Raw genomic sequence first — 19,626 nt, forward strand, 5'->3', positions numbered from 1 at the left:
TAATAATAATAATAATAAAAAACAATGAGCTGAGTGCAAGGTCGTGATTAAAAATATTTTTTATACCCATCTTAAACTATACATATTTATAACAACATGAATATAGTATTTACTATTTAATGAACGACTGCTTCATATTCAGAGGCGAGACAAAAGTGTAACTGCCATAAGTCAAAATCCAATACATTTTTGACGTATGGAACTCGTATATGCCAAGTATCGACTCTGAATCTTACATGTACGGCTCTGTGCCACAGATTATACATAGGTATATAATATCAAAAGTGGTTAAATAATTCGGTTACAGCGAGATTCAAATTCATTTAAAGATACAAAAAGTTTATCTAAATATAGTTTAAATTATTATAAAAATCATGTGATAAAAAAATACATTAATAGTAACAATTTATAATATCTGTGAGGAAGACAAACGTATCATGTCTGTAGCTATTGTAAATATATAGAAAAATAAATATAGAATGTCGGTCGTAAATCTTCATGATTTGGCAATTTTTTTATATATTAGGTATTTCAAAAATACGGCTTTAACAATATAAAGAGCTGTATATGGAAATAGACCACTATTTCGTATGGTGCATTATGGCGGGGCAGATTATATGTAGACTTTAGATGGGATGATTTAAAAAAACTACATACTCCTCCCCCTAATCTGAACATTACACAAATGGCCCTTTATTGAAATAACATGAAACATTGACGATTTAACAATATGCCATTTTCACTGTCCGTTTCATGAAATGATAAATTCTAGTACCAGACAATATTTTGGATACAGTGTATTTATTCTGAATTGATTTTACGTGTAAACAAAGATGAAGTGTGTAGGAAAATTACGATTTTATCACTAACCACACACTTTTGTTTTCGTATTATTATGTCCAAAATTCGAGGCACGAGTCGGGCTGTTTTTTTATTTTATTCAAGTTGTTAACAGCCAACCTTTAGCAATAAAGTGGTACCAGAAGAAAAAAATATCCGTCGAATACATTATCATATAAAAAGCTAGAGTGGAGAATTAATTGAGCTTCTAGTCAAACAATCATTTAGTTCTTTGACCAAAATATAACCTCTTATTAGCAGATGTCACAGGCTGTCAAATATATACTGTATTTCAATTTTGACATATGACAAATTCAATGAGATAGTAACGCTTGCCTCAAAATATTCGTCCAAGATAACGAATTGCTTTACTTTTTGATCAAATTTTAACATTTTCTGGCAAGACACCCTACATTTAACACTTATAGCTGCCAATTTAAAATTACTCACATCTAACAAAAAACAACACATATCTAGATTTAGATAAACAACTGCGACAGGTGTGACCATCTTATTTATTAAATTGTAAAGAAAAAAAATTAGAATACTTATATATGTGTATAGAGGGGAATTTATTACATTATTTGCATAACTGGAGTGCTTTATAGCAAGACAATTGATAAAATGATTAGAATCTGTTAAAATGTTGCAACATTAGCTCCATCTGTGGCAGCAAATTTGATTTAAAAAAAATTGGTTTACATAATAGTATAGATTCCAAGACACGCCTGTCGCAAAGGTTTTGTCTATGGCTCAATGTTACCTTTAATCCTTTGACCTTTGTCTATGGCTCAATGTTACCTTTAATCCTTTAATACTTTGTAAGAAAAGTACACTATACGAACGTGTTCCTCCGCTGGAATATTTTTTGTAGTAATTAATTTTGACACTCCGCTTCCCAATCCAATGGTATCAGAGTGCCGAGGTGTTCAACAAATTTGTCATAAGTGCAAGGTTCTATACAATTTGGTACTTTTAGTTCCATTGGAACTTCTATCTTCGTATTGTTGCGATAGAAGAGCTAAAATAATACATAACTTAAAGTTTTGATAATAATAGCAATTATTTTGAAAAAGATTGCAAGAATATGGTACAAAAATGTGTAAGGTTTATGGTAGACACACAATGGCGCGCAAATTTGTTTTTAAAGGAAATTTTACATTTTACATTATTAGTCATATGAATTGGTCAATTCTTATATTATATGTATCGTACATATCATATCATACGTTATTATATTTATATCAAGTATAGTGTGTCACGCAAATAATAATTTATTGAATAATATATTTTATAAACTACTGAATTGTTATAATAGAATTATAACAATTCAGTAGTTTATTCAGATTAGTAACATGACGCTTACGTCATTTATTTACATATATATTTGTAAGTCTGTGCGTCACTATCGAAAATATTTTGACAATTGACATAAACCGCTACATTGCATTGGATCGAAAAAAATATACTACTACATATTAAGAAATAAGAATGTCGGGAAACTTTCCGATATTTTATAACAATTTATCGTTTTTAACATGCTATATATTGGGGGCCTCATAGCCTAGCGGTCTTATTAAGTGTCAGCTAGATGAGGGGTACCGGGTTCGATTCCCGGTTCGAGGGCATGTTTTAATTTAATTTTAATTTGTTCTCGGCCTTTGGGAGGGTTGTGCGGTACTAGGCGAATGCCTAAACCGTACATGGAGGACATGATCGAATTTCTAAGGCAAAAAGCACGAACGATAAAAAATCTCATACTTGACGCTGGCTAATGCACAAACCGTGCCAGAGCCATTTAAAAAAAAAAAAAAAAAAAACATGCTATATCATTATATTATATTAAAAACTTGCAGATTATTTTTCTTGAATAAACTAAAAATTACCTTGACGTAAAATTTGTCCTGTTCGACCTCTTCGTGCAATTCCAGCAAAATGCTTGCACCGTACTCCGGCTCTAAGAGCTCTGTGTAACCCAATGCTCTCATTAACGATACCAAGTTGACGTCATGCCCTGAATATATGTATAGTGCCCGATCCGTGTTTGTGTGCATTACTGCCTCTTGTAGGTGTGATCTTATGTTATTTAAAAGCGGGCCTGGAAGTTCAAGTACTATGTATAAAAATATATACATAAATAAGGCAACGCACTCGCGAGCTCTCTGGCATTGAGAGTGTCCATGGGCAGCGTTGTCACTTCACATCAGGTGGGCCTCCTGCCCGTTTGCCTCCTGTTCTATTAAACAAAAAGGGTGCGTGTACTTATGTACGCGCGTAAGGAGTTATACTTCTTTGGCATTATTAAAAATAGTTTTTGATTGCATGCAAATAATTAATTACAATTAAATAATGAAAGACTGGAAAAGGAGTCATTATAGTCAATAAAGTTCAGTTTTGCATTTGACAAATTAAATAAATAAATATTTATTATTATTCTCTTACATTAAGTGTAACATAAATTCTATTATTATTCGAATATTGTTTTTAAATTATGTCCAATGCATCTTCCGTGGGCAACATCATTCTGTTAATTTTGTGTCACGTTGCGCGCGCATCGTAGAATTTCACTCTCATCAATTTTTCATAACGCGCCTAAAGAAGTATAATTCAAAAATATATACATAAATAAGGCAACGCACTCGCGAGCTCTCTGGCATTGAGAGTGTCCATGGGCGGCGTTGTCACTTAACATCAGATGAGCATCTTGCCCGTTTGCCTCCTATTCTATTAAAACAAATAATGATATAATAATAATAATAATTGTAAGAAATATATTGTTTGTAAAATTGTGATTTATAAAATAAAAATAAATAAAATAAAATATGTTTATTATGGAACATAAGATACATGTATCACTTATTCCACGTCATTAAATTTGAAACTGCAGGCATCCATACTCATCGGCAAAGAAGACAGAAGTTATAGTCTAAGATCCGACCGCGTGATTTATACGTTCATATGTTTGATTAATAAAATATAATTTTTATCGATATTTATAACTAAACCAATGCAGATCCGCAAAGGTGGCCATCCAAATTTGGCCGCAATTAATTTTAATTAAAATGTAATTAATTATTTATTTTTGAACAATTACGTTCACTTGTAATTGTTAAAAAATATATTTCATTAGAAAGAAATATACCTGAGATACCGAGAAAGTTCAAGGTGCCATCCCTCACTTGGCCGCAACCTAATGTCAGCCAGGTGTAAACAGGTATAATTTCGTTAAATATATACGTTCATAATGTATTATCATGTTATACATACCAAATTGAAGATTAATTCTTTCCCTACATGATGAGATATAGGTGCCTATGCAAAAATGCCCGCAAATAGTGACTGCCAACGATTAAAGATAAATAAAAGCGAGAGAAACTTAAGATAAACACCCCATGTCGAATAAAGATAGAGCATCCCAGCTGCTTGTCGTTTTTATGCTACTGCGCATGCGTCCATAGGCAAGGTGCTCAACTAAATACCGTACTGAATATTGCAATCATATCAATATTGTTTTAGTTGAATATAATTAAAAAAATATTGAAAACACTAGTTTGGTAGATTAATTATTATGACATATTATTTTTACTGCTCAATTTTTGGAGTATTTTAAACTCCAAGCAAATACGCGAGCTACTAGTTGAGCACCTTATCTATGGACGCATGCGCAGTAGCATAAAAACGACAAGCAGCTGGGATGCTCTATCTTTATTCGACATGGGGTGTTTATCTTAAGTTTCTCTCGCTTTTATTTATCTTTAATCGTTGGCAGTCACTATTTGCGGGCATTTTTGCATAGGCACCTATATCTCATCATGTAGGGAAAGAATTAATCTTCAATTTGGTATGTATAACATGATAATACATTATGAACGTATATATTTAACGAAATTATACCTGTTTACACCTGGCTGACATTAGGTTGCGGCCAAGTGAGGGATGGCACCTTGAACTTTCTCGGTATCTCAGGTATATTTCTTTCTAATGAAATATATTTTTTAACAATTACAAGTGAACGTAATTGTTCAAAAATAAATAATTAATTACATTTTAATTAAAATTAATTGCGGCCAAATTTGGATGGCCACCTTTGCGGATCTGCATTGGTTTAGTTATAAATATCGATAAAAATTATATTTTATTAATCAAACATATGAACGTATAAATCACGCGGTCGGATCTCGTACTATTAGAAATTAGAAGTTATGTCTAGCACTAGTCCCAGGCCCTTTTATCAACTAGATAATCGTTAACTTTATAGTAAGCTTTTCTTTAATACATTTCTTAAATTTATTGAATGGCAGAGATAAAAGAGCCTCTGGGATTTTATTAAAGAAGAGTATCCCTTTCCCCAAAAAAGAATTACTAACTTTAGATCTAGTACGGGGAAATTGCAGCCTGCGTTTGTTCCGTGTATTAACACGATGATAGATTTATAAATGAATGAAGCTGTAGAAATACACATATTTTAAATAAGTATATAAATTCTTACCAGTATGTAATCTTTGTAATGATTCATTATATGATAATAATGCTAAACTCAACATAAACGGTGGTCTCATTTTAGTAGGAAAAACAGTTTTAGTCCACTCCGGAAGTTTCAAACCTGCTTCATATTGAGCTTGTAATGTACTATAAAAGAAATCTACATCTAAAATACTTCTCATACTTTGATTTGTATGTTTACTTAAATAGTCGAACAACTCAGTGTATTTACTATCAGCATTTTTTTCAGCTAGCAATTCTTGGTACATTCCCTTCCAGGTCTTGCATGGTTTGGTAGCTGCTACTATCTGTAAATGATAAAATAAATATTAATACAATCTATTTTAAGCACCTAGACAAGTTTGTTAGATGTAGCATATATTTTCTATCAAGTTAATTCACGAAATAACTAATTCAAGGCCTCATCAATCGCATAACAAACAGCACCTGATAGAGGACAAATCTTTGTTTTTAATTTATGTTATTATTAATAATAATAATAATATAATAATCCACGGTTTGGCGGAAAGAGAGCAGTCAACGTTGGATTTAATCGAGTGCATTAAAAAATGTCTTTTGGATGAACTAGGTATAACCTTAGAAAATTATGAAATAAATAAAATCTACCGTATTGGCATAAAAAATAATAATGGAAAACCTAGGCCTACCCTCCTTTCTTTAGTTAGTGGATTGAAAAGAGCAGAAATTATCAGGAACAAAAAGAAATTAAAGGAGTTATATATAACAGAAGACTACTCAAAAGAAACCTTGGAAATACGGAAGTCCTTGCAACCCAAACTAATGGAAGAAAGACAGAAAGGAAACTTAGCGTTCATAAAGTATGATAAACTTATTGTCAAAGAGAATTTAAGGGCCATAGACAAGAGGAAGAGAGATAAATCAAACTCTCCGCAAGTAGAATTACAACCAAGAAAACAGCAAACACTAAGTTCGTCTAGAAATAACAAAATAAACGCATTCGACGTGATGAGAGGCCGATCTCACGAGTATTCAACACTCCCAACAAAAACTCAGCAATAGCAATTACATACCGGCGATCGGAAACAAAAGTATAAACAAAACTATAATAAACACACTTCCCCAACTAATCTTCCAACCCGGCTGGTCACCGTGGAAGATTATGACCTAAACCCTCCAAGGACATCATCATCATGCCACGCAAAGCAAGCGATGAAAGGGTTAACGAGGGAAGGTCACCATCGAGTAACTTACCAATAACTCTCAAAGCTAAAGTTATGAACTCATGTCTACTACCCAGCTTAACTTATGGAAGCCAGACCTGGAAATTCTCTACACAAGCTGTGAATAAAATCAATGTATGTCAAAGAGGTTTAGAGCGAAGCATGTTGAACATAAAGAGAATGGACAAAATAAGACACACAAAGATAAGAGCCGTCACTAAAGTTACAAACGTTTTAACTTTTGCCCGAAAACTGAAATGGCATTGGGCTGGCCATGTGGCAAGAAATGTCTAGCAGAAAGTGGACCAAACGAGTTACCCAATGGAAAGGACCACCAGGCAAGAGGCGGAAGGGGAGACCCTTAGACCGCTGGGAAGATGATCTGAAAAGATCAGCTGGCAAAAACTGGCACTCCATAGCACAGGACCGACAACAATGGGCATCTTTGGAGGAGGCCTTTACCCAAACCGGGGTTCCTGTTAAATAAATAATATAAATATATATTACTAACATAATTTAAGCTAACCTACTAACAAAATCAATATTTTTGGTTACTTTAATATAACAACTACCAACTATTGTAAAACAGGAAATAAAAAGGCTTATTATTATTATTATTAATCCTTGGGATTGAATTGCTCCAGGTCAAACAATTTGTATGACAATACTTGGCGATTAAAAAGAGTGGCGGAAAGTTTCTTGCCAGTTCTTCTTACCCGCTCTACGCCCTTGACTTGCGAACTGGTAGTAAATGTAAATTTACGATTAATTTAACTTGACGATTCAAAAGTGTACTTGGTTACCCACTTGAATAAAGATATTTTGAGTTTGAGTTTGAGTTTGAGTTTATACTGGTCGAGTTTCTCGTACGTAAGAATCTTCTTACTAAAATATCGATGTGTAAACAGACGCAGGAAATTATCGCCTAGCGATAAATCCCTGGCGATTCTTATATGACTGACGAGTAGGGAAGAATTTAGTTCTTGACTTTTGCCTGTATGTAAACATTATGATAATGCTATTGCGATAGTCGTCTACGATTTCTCGCACCAAAACGTGCGAGAAACTCTCCCCATCTAAATGTGCCTTTAGAAATAACATGCTTCTGTTTGCTGTAAATGGGTGACCCTAAAAATCTTAAGAATAATAATTCCTTTTAGGGTAGAAGCCACAAGAAACCTTAACAAACTTACATTATCAAGTTGTCTTGGTAAAGAGTGTACAGGTATGGGCTGCCATAATATCTCAGGATGCCAAATTTGTCTTTCATAAGGAGGATACAATCCTGCTAAGAAGGTGTAAGCACTCATTAAACAACGGGAAGAGTCACTGCTTCTAATATAAACATCTTTCTCTTGATACTCTTCAGGAATGAAATTAGCATAATAACTTCGGTATTTCCTTCCCAGCTCATATAGTTGCAGTTTACCTGCCTATAAGATGTAAATGTTAAACAAAACATAAAGTAAATAAGATAACAGTGTTGGCTTAGTGCATTGAGCATATGAGCATGACTGCTATCAACCACAAGGTAAGAAATTTTAATTGCAGTTGTGCATAAATGGATTTTTTCACTAAAAAGTACAGAAGGCAGTTCAGCGACAACTTGATTATAGAACAAAATAATAAAAGGAAAATATGAAATTATAGACCAAGACCAACCAATATTGGGTTGTAATGTCCCTGATAATCTATTTACTCAATACTTCAAATTTCAAAATTAAGTAATGTTATTTACTTACATTAGTCAAGCTTCCTAGGCCATCTGGCCACTGATAGTTTTTAAAGGGATCACTTTTATATGAACTAACTGGTGCCCTAGCCCCATGCCGAAAAAACTAGAAGAAATAATGAATATATATTTTTATATGTAGACATTAGATCACTTTAAAAATGACAAAATACCCACTATAATAACAAGTCGCAAGGTTTTTGATTCATAGGGTAAGGTTTCACTTAGAACACAGTATCCCATTAAACAACTTAAGACTGCCAGGCCAAGGACAATAACAGCAGTAGTGGTTGACCTCCTTGGTAATGGTTTACATATTTTCTTTTCCTTAAACTGAGGTGATGATGAACGGCGCCAAGTATCATCATTATCGTATTCCATTGCTTTTGTAGATAGTACCATTCAAGTTGTGAAATTATGTATATCCAAAATGTGAAATGTACAGGGCTTTTTGGTACACCACTTAGCACATGATCACTGAGAGTTGAACGTTATTTTATATGAGATTGCTACAAGAGTAATAAACATTGTTACATAAAAACACGATCAATTAATAAATGACGAGTATAAATAATATCTTTTATTTACTTTATGAATTAGACAAATCTCAAGACAGTAAGATAAAAGATTATTATTTTGAACTGTCAGATGTCAATATCTATTTTCTGAATTCTGTCATTCTTTAGAACGATAGCTGTCAAATTAGCAAAATACCGTTAGGCGCCGAGATTAAACTTTATATAGTTTTACGTCTACTGCACACGCCTATTTTTCGTATTTTTATTTCGTTTAAATTTATTTAAAAGATTAAAATATGCCTCTTTTTAGTGGACGCTGTTATAGCACCGTTAAATTAATTGGGAAGACGGCTATTATAACAGGGTGTAATACTGGTATTGGTAAAGAAACAGCTAAAGATTTTTACAAAAGAGGTCAGTATAATATATAATGTTTTTTTTTATGATCTCTAACTGATACTTCATCTGCTATCAATCAGAAACAATGTCCTTAAAATTGTAATAAAATTCAATTAAAATATTTGTGACTAATGAGTATTATTGTATCAAATTTTCAGGGGCTCGGGTAATTATGGCTTGTAGGAACCTTGATAAGGCTGAAGAGGCAAAAAAAGATATTGAAGAATCTTGTAAAGAGTTCAAGGAGACAGGAAAACTAGTTGTGCAGCAATGTGATCTTTCCTCACTGCAATCAGTGAGAGATTTCTCACAAAAAGTGATTGAAAGCGAACCACAGATAAATATATTAGTGAACAATGCTGGTATAATGATGTGTCCAAAGGGAACAACTGAGGATGGCTTTGAAATGCAGTTTGGAACAAATCACTTGTCTCATTTTTTATTAACAATGTTATTACTACCAAGAATAATAAACAGTCAACCGGCCAGAATTGTTACAGTATCATCTAAAGCACATATAAGTAAGTAGATTTATATTATACAGTTACTAGCCATTTACACATGTCTGCTATAGTGGAGTAATGGGGCATTCACTGATCACCTTGTCAATAACTTGTTGTTAGGTGGTATTGTTTTTAAAGGACATCAACTTTCAGAGAAATGCACCACTGATGCTTAATCTATGTTTCCGCCGTTAGATCTAGTTGAGATAAGGATGTGTCAACAACCATAAATTTAAATGGTTTATTGAATACATTAATAATGCACAAATTGTCAAAATTTTAAGATTTAGTACTTAACAATTATTAACTCTTTAGTATACTGACAAAGGCAAAATTCTGTTGCACTATTTTAAAAGGGATTTTGCTTGTTTTAGATATTCTAGGAAATAATTTTTTTCATCTAGATAATTTACTTTGGGCTATGCTTTATCGTACAGATAAAAAATATTAACAAAGCCCTAAATATAAAAATTGCAAGTTATATAATTTGATTTAAATATTTTAGGATATGATATGAATTTTGAGGATCTAAATTACTCACAAAGAAATTATAACGCAGCTGAGGCATATTCACAAAGTAAATTGGCAAATGTTTTATTTTCAAGGGAGTTGGCAGCTAAATTGAAGGTAAAAATAATAGTTAATTTGTCATAGTTTATAGTACATACTTGATATACTGGACATAGAGACCTAGGTTGAAAAAATGTATGTTAAATTTGAAATACAATTAACTATAGTTGGTAGAAATAGATTTAAAAGACTAAATTCTTTGTATTGTTATTATTTTGAGCAGTGGCAGAGCTAGTAGCTAAAGTGTATAAAGAATTATTTCCTATGTGTTGAGCTGGTACGGTGAAGAAAACTGGCATGTCTTATGTTGTTATAAACACCATCAAAAACAAGTCAGTCTGCTAAAAGTGCCTCAGAATTTTGATGTTCTGTCAATCAGTGAGCGAGTGACAAATTAAGAAATTTGATTAATTATAATTCTTAAACTAAGTACCGGTTGAAAGTGAATAAAATTAGAAGTATACTGTGTTTATACAATCCATGGTTGGTAACTAGAAAATCAGGCTTCTAATTTTATCCACTCCAAAGTTGAAAATGGTCTGAACTGCTTTGAGAAGATAATAGGTCCTGACGTTTTGTGTGCTGGACTTGGAGGGCATTTAATGTGGGAGTCATATTTTGGGTTAATAAAATCAGAGTTTAAGGAGTATTAAGAATATTGAATATATATTATATAATAATATAATATGTTGTAGATATCACAGAAGGCTGATCACCTACTTATTAAATTATATGGATTGTCATTATTATTTATTGGATGCTTATAATTGTCTGGTCTTTAGAGCCATTGTAATGGTCATTGGCTAGCATCTAGGTGCTTTTACTATGTATATAGTCATACTAATCTTTCAGGAGCATAATATACAGGGTGTTAATACATACAGCCTGCATCCCGGTGTGATAAAAACGGAGTTAGGCAGGCATTTGGACGAGTTATTGTTCAGAGGGGCTCGCAGAATTATCGGTTTCATTATGAATCCATTTATGAAGACGCCAGAGCTCGGGGCTCAGACTACCATATATTGTGCTGTTGATGAAAAATGTGCCAATGAAACTGGACTATATTACAGGTAAATATTTTATTTATTTATTAAAAGACCATTGAGCATTTCTTGACACCATTATTTTGTCGCGGAGATTTATTTATTTAACATTGAGATATGGGGTCTGTCTACGTTTTCTACCGCATTAGAACGCGGCAACACGATGCGTTATCGGTGCGGTGCGGCGCCGGAGCGGTGCCGCAACGTCATCCTACATACAAATTAGTATACCATGTCACACGATGCGTTGCACCGCCGCGCGGCGTCGCACCGGACTTGTGACCTGCGGGACGAGGTGGGGAGGTGTAAAATATATTACCACACCGCAACGCCCGTGTGGCACCCTATAGCTCGAAGTATTTGCGGGTATTTAGCGCCGCACTGCACCGTTGCCGCATCGTGTGGCCGCGCTCTTACCCATAGAGAGTGTTTAGAGGCGTTGTTCGGACTAATACCAGCAGCTAGTTTCATCACCGTATCACATCGACGTCCGTCGTTCCACAACTGAGCGTTTCTGAAGGCAGTTTTTGCCGCACACCATCTCTGTGAAACCAGCTGCCCACTGAAGTGTTTCCGAACCCATTCCACTTAGGATCCTTTAAAAACCGTACCAATTCTTTAAATGCCGGCATCGCACTTGCGAGCCCTCTGGCAATATGTCCATGGGCGGCGATATCACTTAATATAACCCTTCTGCCCCCTGTAACATAAAAAAAATACTATAAGCAGCTTATTAGTCCAGTCATTATAGACATTCGAAATCTGGTCTAAGATCCCGATATACAACGACCTTCACCGAGATGATTATTTAATGAAACGTATTTTATATTTAATTTAATATGTCAATAAATATAATCCATATGGGTTGCCTAGCAAATTTCAGTCCAGAGTTTTTTAATTAATATTAAAAAAAAATATTTATTAAACATTACACCGGTATGATTATAAGATAAATTCTATACCAATCGAAAGTATGAAGCCCATAGAATATGCAAACGTTAGGTTGTTTTTAATCAATTAATTATTTATGTGTATATTTTTTATGTGACACTAAAGTATATATACACCTTTAGTAGAAAAGAAAGTTATAGTGATACATATATAATACTACCCTGATTAAAAATATTGATTGAAAAAAATTAAAAAAAATTACTACATGCAAATTATAAAAAAAATTTTTTTTTAAATAGTAATTAAACATACTCTGGACTGAAATTTGCTAGGCAACCCATATGGATTATATTTATTGACATCTTAAATTACACATAAAAAACGTTTCATTAAATAAGCATCTCGGTGAAGGTCGTTGTATATCGGGATCTTATACTAATCGAAAATTTGATAATAATTCCAAAAGTTTTCAAACTTCGGGCAAGTGAATGGTACATTGGGACGACAATAAATCTCATTTTGCAACCTTGTCCGCAGTCCGGAACATTGTTAAAATTGCAATTAAATTAATTTTTGCTGTATGGTCGTGAAAAAAATTCCGAAAGTTCTGCAAACTTGGGGAAGTTTTCGATATAATATTTCATATCACGTATAAAATTTGCAACCAACCTAAGTGTACGGAACATTTTTTGTTATTGAAAATTAATGTTTTTTTTTATTAAACTGAATGAAAACGTTCCAAAAGTTCTGCAAACTTGACACATATAGCGGAAAAATATACCGAACGGTTGTATAAATTTGCAACCTTTTTCGTTGACCGGAACATGTTTATTTATAATTATTTTTAATTCGTGGTCATTTTTTCGAGTAAGGTGGTCTCGGAATAATTACAAAAGTTTTGAAACTTGGTTGCAAACTTCGAAAACATCTATTCTGATGTATTTACAAATTTGCAACCTCATTCGCGATCCGGAACTTTATGCAATTTGCAAAAATGTAATTTTTTTATTTTTTCACCTTCAAGAAAATTTCAAAAGTTCTGCAAATCGAGGGGACTGTTTAATTTTGGGATTAATGTCAGTATTTGAATTTGCAACCTCTCACGAAATCCGGAATCTTGTGTGATGTCGGAAATTTAACTTTATGGCATTTTTCATTTTCGAAAAATTGCAAAAGTTTTGCAAATCGAGCCAATGATTGTTTCTTTGAGGTGCATGTCAGTATTAAAATTTGCAACCCCGCATGAGATCCGCAACTTTGTGTTATTTGCAAAAATCGATTTTTCGCATTTTGTTATCCTTGAAAGAAATGCAAAAGTTTTGCAAATCGAGCGGATGGGATCGATACCACTATTCAAATTTGCAACTTCGCACAAGACCCGGAACCTTGTGTTATTTGCAAAAATCGACTTTTTTTAATTTTATTACCGTCGAAAAAATAAATAGACCTAAGAATTTCAAAAGTATAGAAAAAAGTATGAGGATATCAAATATTCGTAAAAAACGTGAGTAACAGTGTATTTAATCCCCGGATTCGTTTTATTAATCAAAAAATACGTACCGGCAAAATCCTACGTCCGGTTTAAATAAGCCCAACTTAATTTATTTTTGGCATAATCACCTGTCATGTAAAAATAGTACTATACCAACATCTGTTAGAAACAAATTGTGTTACAAACAATTTCAATCATTAACATGTGAATGGTATATTATTGATTTATTTGAAAGACGAATTTACTTCAATAGAAAGATGAACTAGGAGGTTCCATAATACCTTTAAAAGATAATGAAAAATTGAATAGTAGAAAAATTTGTTGATGAGACATGCTGGAAAATACTAAAGAACCTGAAATAATTTCTGTATTACGTTTATAATTTCTCATATAAAACAAGTAAATGTCGACACTGACGATTGTTACATTCAAGCATTTAAGGAAAAACATTTCGAATAGATTGTCCGTAAATAATATCTTTTTTCAATAAATGAGGTCAGTTCATAAGTGTTAAAACCTTACAAGTTAGCGATAAAACTTTGAATGCATGTTGAATGTAACAATCTGTAATTAAAGATACTGAAAATCTGATTTATTTGAATTTTGTAGAAATACATATCCGAAAAGAAATAATTATGAGCGCTTGAATTTTTTTGTGTGGGAGGGTCCTGGATCACCATAATGTTCTTCCAGTTCCGTGGTACATTCCGATGACATTTCACATTCCACAATTGTATTATCCGGTGCACCGTCTTCTGCATCTGATCTTACGTCACTGCTTTCATTATCAAGGAACGTATCCAGCGGTTGACCTAAACGATCGCTCTCAGCGCACCATTGTTCCACTTTAGTTGGCTCTTCATCCTCGTCGTCGGATTGAGTGAGCACAGAATTGCAAATGGCAGAAATGGCAAGCCTCGGAGCAGTTCAACCCTGCTTTTTTGCAGCTGCATCTAGCCCCACATTCTTTTGCACATCTGCATTGAACAAATTCAAGCAACTCTTTCGGTGCTGGATCCTGGAGTGTAAGAATGGGCGTGAGGCCTCGGCTCCCGTGTTTCCATCCCCAAGATTCGGCTTGCAGGTCATTGCCCATCCAATGTTGGACCTGGTGAAATGTGCGGAGTGAATGTTGTCCGGCTGCAGCTTTCGTTGGTGGAAGAGAGGCGAGGTTAAATTTGCTTTTAGTAATAGATCGACTGAAGCCATCGTACCGTAACTTGCTCAGAGAATCCTCGCTGTTACCTCCGTAAAGAGCAACTAAAACCTTTTCTCCAGCGGCATCGATAGAATTGGGATCAGAGTTTCTGTTAACGAATGTGTCTATCACAATCTCCAAATTTTCGAATTTTTTCGACAATGTGGTAACTTTCAATTTTCCCTGGTTGAAAATGGCTGAAGTTGTATCACATCCGGTGAATGCGTGATAGTAAAGAATGTGTCGCGCTAAAGTTGGATCTTTCAGGCTGTTTGCTGAATATACTAATGTCGGCGATTTTCCTTTTTCTGGCTTCATGAAGTAAACGTTTCTTTCCGTTTCCTTTGCGATTCCAGTAAGAATGATCAGCAAGTCGACGTCTTCTCCAACTATAATAATAGATTCCGCAGTGTGCCACGGTAGCCTTGTTACCATAGTAACGCGACCATTGGCCGCGTTACCATAGCAACGCAGGTATACGACGTCGCGGCGGCTTCGTATAGCACAAAGTTTAGGCCCTGAATATATAACAGCGATGGGTACGGAAATAATATTTTGCGTGAATGTGATTAAAAAATATTTCCGTATTCCGGATATGGTTGCAAATACAAATACTGACATTAATCCCAAAAGTAAACAGTCCCCTCGATTTTTGAAATTTTCTTGAAGGTGAAAAAATAAAAAAATTACATTTTTGCAAATTGCATAAAGTTCCGGATCGCGTATGAGGTTGCAAATTTGTAAATACATCAGAATAGATGTTTTCGAAGTTTGCAAACAAGTTTCAAAACTTTTGTAATTATTCCGAGACCACCTTACTCGAAAAAATGACCACGAATTAAAAAGAATTATAAATAAACATGTTCCGGTCAACGGAAAAGGTTGCAAATTTATACAATCGTTCGGTATATTTTTCCGATATATCCGTCAAATTTGCAGAACTTTTGGAACGTTTTCCTTCAGTTTAATAAAGAAAAACATTAATTTTTAATAACAAAAAATGTTCCGTACACTTAAATTGGTTGCAAATTTGACACGTGATGTAAAATAATATATTTAACACCACTCCAACTTTGCAGAATTTTTGGAATTTTGGTCTCAAGAACTGAGCAAATTATCATTTATTGCATTTTTAACAATGTTCCGGACCGCAGAGCAGGTTGCAAAATTTTATAGTTTGTTTTAATACCACTCCCGACCTTACATCAAAATTTGAAAACTTTTGGAATTATAATGAATTAATTGTCTTGACTGACTGGACTATATAGAAGATTCCACAGAACACATTTGCTAGTTTGCATTTGATCTCTTTATCGATTTGTAACAAATTAATAGACCTAATAGAATATCGGTATGCAACAGTAAAGAGAGTAGTGTTGGCGAAGTGGCTTCAGCAGTGGCGTAACTATACCATCTGGGCCGTAGAAAATTGTTTTGATGGGGCCCTATATATATATGAGATTTTTAGAGTACTCAATTATATGTTGTATATGTCCCACTAATGGCCATAGATCCTCCTCTCCACGCTAGCCCAATGCGTTGGGGACTTGACATTCATCCATAGAACATAATATCTCTTGGGCAGGGGCCCTCTTGGGTCGGGGGCCCGTGGCATTTTGCCAGCCCTGCCACCCTATTGTAATGCCACTGGGCTTCAGCGTGTGAGTCTTATGCCTATCGTAGTTTGGATCCTTGGCCGTGCCGCAACGGACTTTCTATGTTCGCATTTAACACTCGTTTGTATGGTGAAGCAAAACATTGGCATGCCTTAGAACCATAAATTCGACGGCGTATATCAGGCAGAGAAGAATGATCAGTGATCACCTACTTGCCTATTAGAAATGAAACGGAACTGAAACAGAAATCTGAAACCTAGACCATTAAAAGTTGTAACAAAAGTATACGTCTTGTTGTGACGTAAAAGTATAAAAGCTGAAGGCGATATAATAGTCTAAAATATTGGCAAAAAAGTAAATGCCTTTTTTTATCTCTAATTGTTTATAACTTTTGCAATTTTTTATGTGCTAATACACGCTTTTGGCACATTTTTCTAGACGTCATTCCGGATCCAATGAGCTATCGCACATAATTTTAAGAGCAGTATCTCTATTTTGTACGATTTTCAACTTGTCGACTAGACTATAAAAACATCAACTCTTTGGTTGAGATATTGATGATTTTCTGATGAAATAAATGTTTTGGGTGTAAACTTTATAAATTGCTATGAAATAGATATATGTGTCACCCGTCAAGTCATTAACAGTTTTTTTATTCTGTGTATAGAAAGTTAACAAGGTTTTTGTGTCAATTTGCACTATGTTAATTGTCAAAACGATGTCAGCGTACACATCAAATTGATAGATTTGATTTGAACCAAAATGGTGCCGTATTAACGTCATCTATTGCCGCAAATATTTATTTGGATAATATAACTGTGTTTAAATATAATAATAAAATTGTAAAATCACTAACATAAATAGCACACGAGGTAACGCTGGTCCTCACGGCCAGCGAGCTGCAACTAGCCCGGCGGGAGTCGCCAAGCCATTTTTAGTAAATAGAGTCCCTTTTCAGGGAAAGTGGGACACTCCCCTGCTGCTGGGCTTCTCGGCCACTGATCTGTTTGATCGCGTATCTGATAGGATAGGATAATATTGAATTTAATTTTACAATTAACGAAGGCCACAGGCGAAAGTTTAAAAAAAAAAATATTAGTTGTTTGTAAAGTAGGTTTACGATCGAGATGTTTACGTGATAAAATCTTATTGGTGATATAGGTTTTTGGGAAGTAAGGAATTAATGAAGTTAACAATTTTTTCAAATTCTAAATTACATCTATCGTTTTATTCACACTTTTGATGATAAATTTCGGGTGTAAAATGACAAGTTTACTTATTCGACTATGATATACATTCCTATGATATACATTCACGGAATGACTGGCAGCGCTCGAGATGAGACGGGAGATCGGTCCGTCTCTCTCTCGTTATACCTGCGATCGCGCTCGTGAGGTTTTGGTGTGACACAAGTTTCTGAACATGTCACCCGACTAAAACGATTTTAAAGACGTTATCACGTCAAAACAAATGCTTATAAATGCTTATAAAACGATAATAAAAATACGTGGCATTTTCACAATTCGTCATTTGAGATTTCAATAAATAATTTTGCATAAAATTTAAAATACTAATACATATTTCATAAATTCTCTTTATGAAATTTTAATTTTAAAAATAGAATTTCTATAAATAATTCCCCCTTCTCACTCACTCTCAATCGGTCTCTCCCTTTTCTTCGACAAAAACGCTGCACACCTTCGTGACGTTTTCGTAAAAACTTACCCTCATGCGCCTTAAGAAGTTTCACTTTAAAAAAATTGAAAGTCTATTGGTGACTTCAGGGTTGACTGGCGCAGACTCAAGCCAGTAAGGCGACACTGCTCTTCATCACAGCATTTTGAAAGAAAGACAATCAATTAGTAATGGGTTATTGTTTTTAAAATTTTCAGCGACTGTGCAGTGGTACAGCCCAACCGAAAGGCGCTCAATGACGAATATGCTAAGAAATTGTGGGAAAAATCAATTGAGCTGGTGAAACTCAATTTTAATCCTTTTACAGCTTCAGTTAACACGAATTAAAAGAGATATCAAGAAAGCGTACAAATGGTGGAAAGCGACTTTCTTGTACCTAATATTAATTTATGTAGAGATACATATACTGTTCTGACACTCAACCCTCTGACTTAGCGAAAACTATGACTCATGTCAAAATTTTAACTTACTTGTCACTGTGAAAAACGTGTTGGATTTTGACATTGGCGCTTTTATACTCATTTTATTATTGTACTCTTAGACTAACGCATTGTGACATTCAGGAGTCATAGTTGGTGCTTTCTACTGATAGATAGATAGACTACTATAGTCGTATTTTTAATTAGACGAAGCCAACTGACAGTAGCTAATGTCACTTTGTAAAATAATGTTGTCATATTTAAAGTAATAGTGATGCGTTCAGTTCTTGTTCAATCAGATGAATGATCAATGAGTGTGAATAGTCAATCATTTCAAACAATAAAAGAATATTATTTCTATTTCAAAATTGTATAAAAGTGCTCTGGTATAAGTTAGGTACTAGTACTATGTAACTACAATCAGTTTTTTTACGTCTTATTACAAAGCGCGGCGCGGCGACTAGTGCCATCACCGATCATTAATTCAGAGGTTTTTACTTTGTCACAACACTATTTTTATTTCATTAAAAACTGACAACACCGTAAACGTCAGTTGACTTCGTCTAATTAAAAATTCGACTATAGATTTATGGAAACTTCTAGATAAATTTGTTTTTAAGCATACTGAATAACAAGTTTTTATAATGTAAGTATCAATGAATATATTTCCGTCCGAAATTAAAATTAAATTGATTAATAAATGATTTTCATTTAAATTTATAATAATTGTTAATTGGTGTTGGTGAAATATTTATAAATTACATTGGTATGTGTTTATATTTTGTTTTTAAGATTTAAATATTTGTAGTGTATTTACAAATAAAATAATACTTTTTATAGTTCAGACTTTTATTTCAACGTCGAATTGATAACCTCCTTTGGTTTTTATAATTCGGTAAAATCCTAATACATCGTTATACACTACTATTATTTCGTATATAATATGTATAAAACTACTAGACTTAACAACCCTGTGTAACATGGGCTATATCTATTTTAAAACGATTTCCAGCCGTTTGGCCGACA

At 33.8% G+C, this 19,626-nt stretch overlaps 2 protein-coding genes across 3 annotated transcripts; one reads left to right on the forward strand and one right to left on the reverse strand.

Moving 5' to 3' along the window:
- Positions 1-226: 226 nt before the first annotated feature.
- LOC125061823 (prostatic acid phosphatase-like) lies at positions 227-8,904 on the reverse strand. Of its 2 annotated transcripts, none has more exons than XR_007119089.1 (7): positions 8,434-8,887; positions 8,267-8,362; positions 7,718-7,957; positions 5,330-5,630; positions 2,727-2,938; positions 1,642-1,861; positions 227-1,603 (listed from the first exon to the last, which is right to left on the reverse strand). XR_007119089.1 is itself a non-coding variant. In XM_047667434.1 (7 exons), exons 2-7 carry the CDS (start codon positions 8,656-8,658, stop codon positions 1,718-1,720), a joined length of 1,218 nt encoding a protein of 405 aa, XP_047523390.1. In that variant the 5' UTR covers positions 8,659-8,765; positions 8,845-8,904; the 3' UTR covers positions 227-1,717. The 2 variants fall into 2 exon arrangements, 1 of the variants encoding a protein (XP_047523390.1); XM_047667434.1 differs by having other exon boundaries at positions 227-1,861; positions 8,434-8,765; positions 8,845-8,904.
- Positions 8,905-8,963: 59 nt separating this feature from the next.
- On the forward strand, positions 8,964-18,887 carry LOC125061722 (retinol dehydrogenase 13-like). The gene is made up of 5 exons (XM_047667295.1): positions 8,964-9,188; positions 9,332-9,694; positions 10,182-10,303; positions 11,099-11,316; positions 18,379-18,887. Exons 1-5 carry the CDS (start codon positions 9,071-9,073, stop codon positions 18,506-18,508), a joined length of 951 nt encoding a protein of 316 aa, XP_047523251.1. The 5' UTR covers positions 8,964-9,070; the 3' UTR covers positions 18,509-18,887.
- Positions 18,888-19,626: the final 739 nt, after the last annotated feature.

This window comes from Pieris napi, chromosome 24 (genome assembly GCF_905475465.1).
Source record: "Pieris napi chromosome 24, ilPieNapi1.2, whole genome shotgun sequence".
Taxonomy (NCBI): Eukaryota; Metazoa; Arthropoda; class Insecta; order Lepidoptera; family Pieridae; genus Pieris; species Pieris napi.

Bases quoted from the DNA above. Each gene is read 5' to 3' on its own strand.
- LOC125061823 (XM_047667434.1), bottom strand. From the start codon at position 8,658: ATGGTACTATCTACAAAAGCAATGGAATACGATAATGATGATACTTGG. The intron at 8,363-8,433 runs GTGGGTATTTTG...TATTTCTTCTAG, and splicing joins CCTTGCGACTTGTTATTATA to TTTTTTCGGCATGGGGCTAG. The intron at 5,631-7,717 runs GTAAGTTTGTTA...TATCATTTACAG, and splicing joins TACCAAGACAACTTGATAAT to ATAGTAGCAGCTACCAAACC.
- LOC125061722 (XM_047667295.1), top strand. From the start codon at position 9,071: ATGCCTCTTTTTAGTGGACGCTGTTATAGCACCGTTAAATTAATTGGG. The intron at 9,189-9,331 runs GTCAGTATAATA...TCAAATTTTCAG, and splicing joins TAAAGATTTTTACAAAAGAG to GGGCTCGGGTAATTATGGCT. The intron at 11,317-18,378 runs GTAAATATTTTA...TAAAATTTTCAG, and splicing joins GAAACTGGACTATATTACAG to CGACTGTGCAGTGGTACAGC.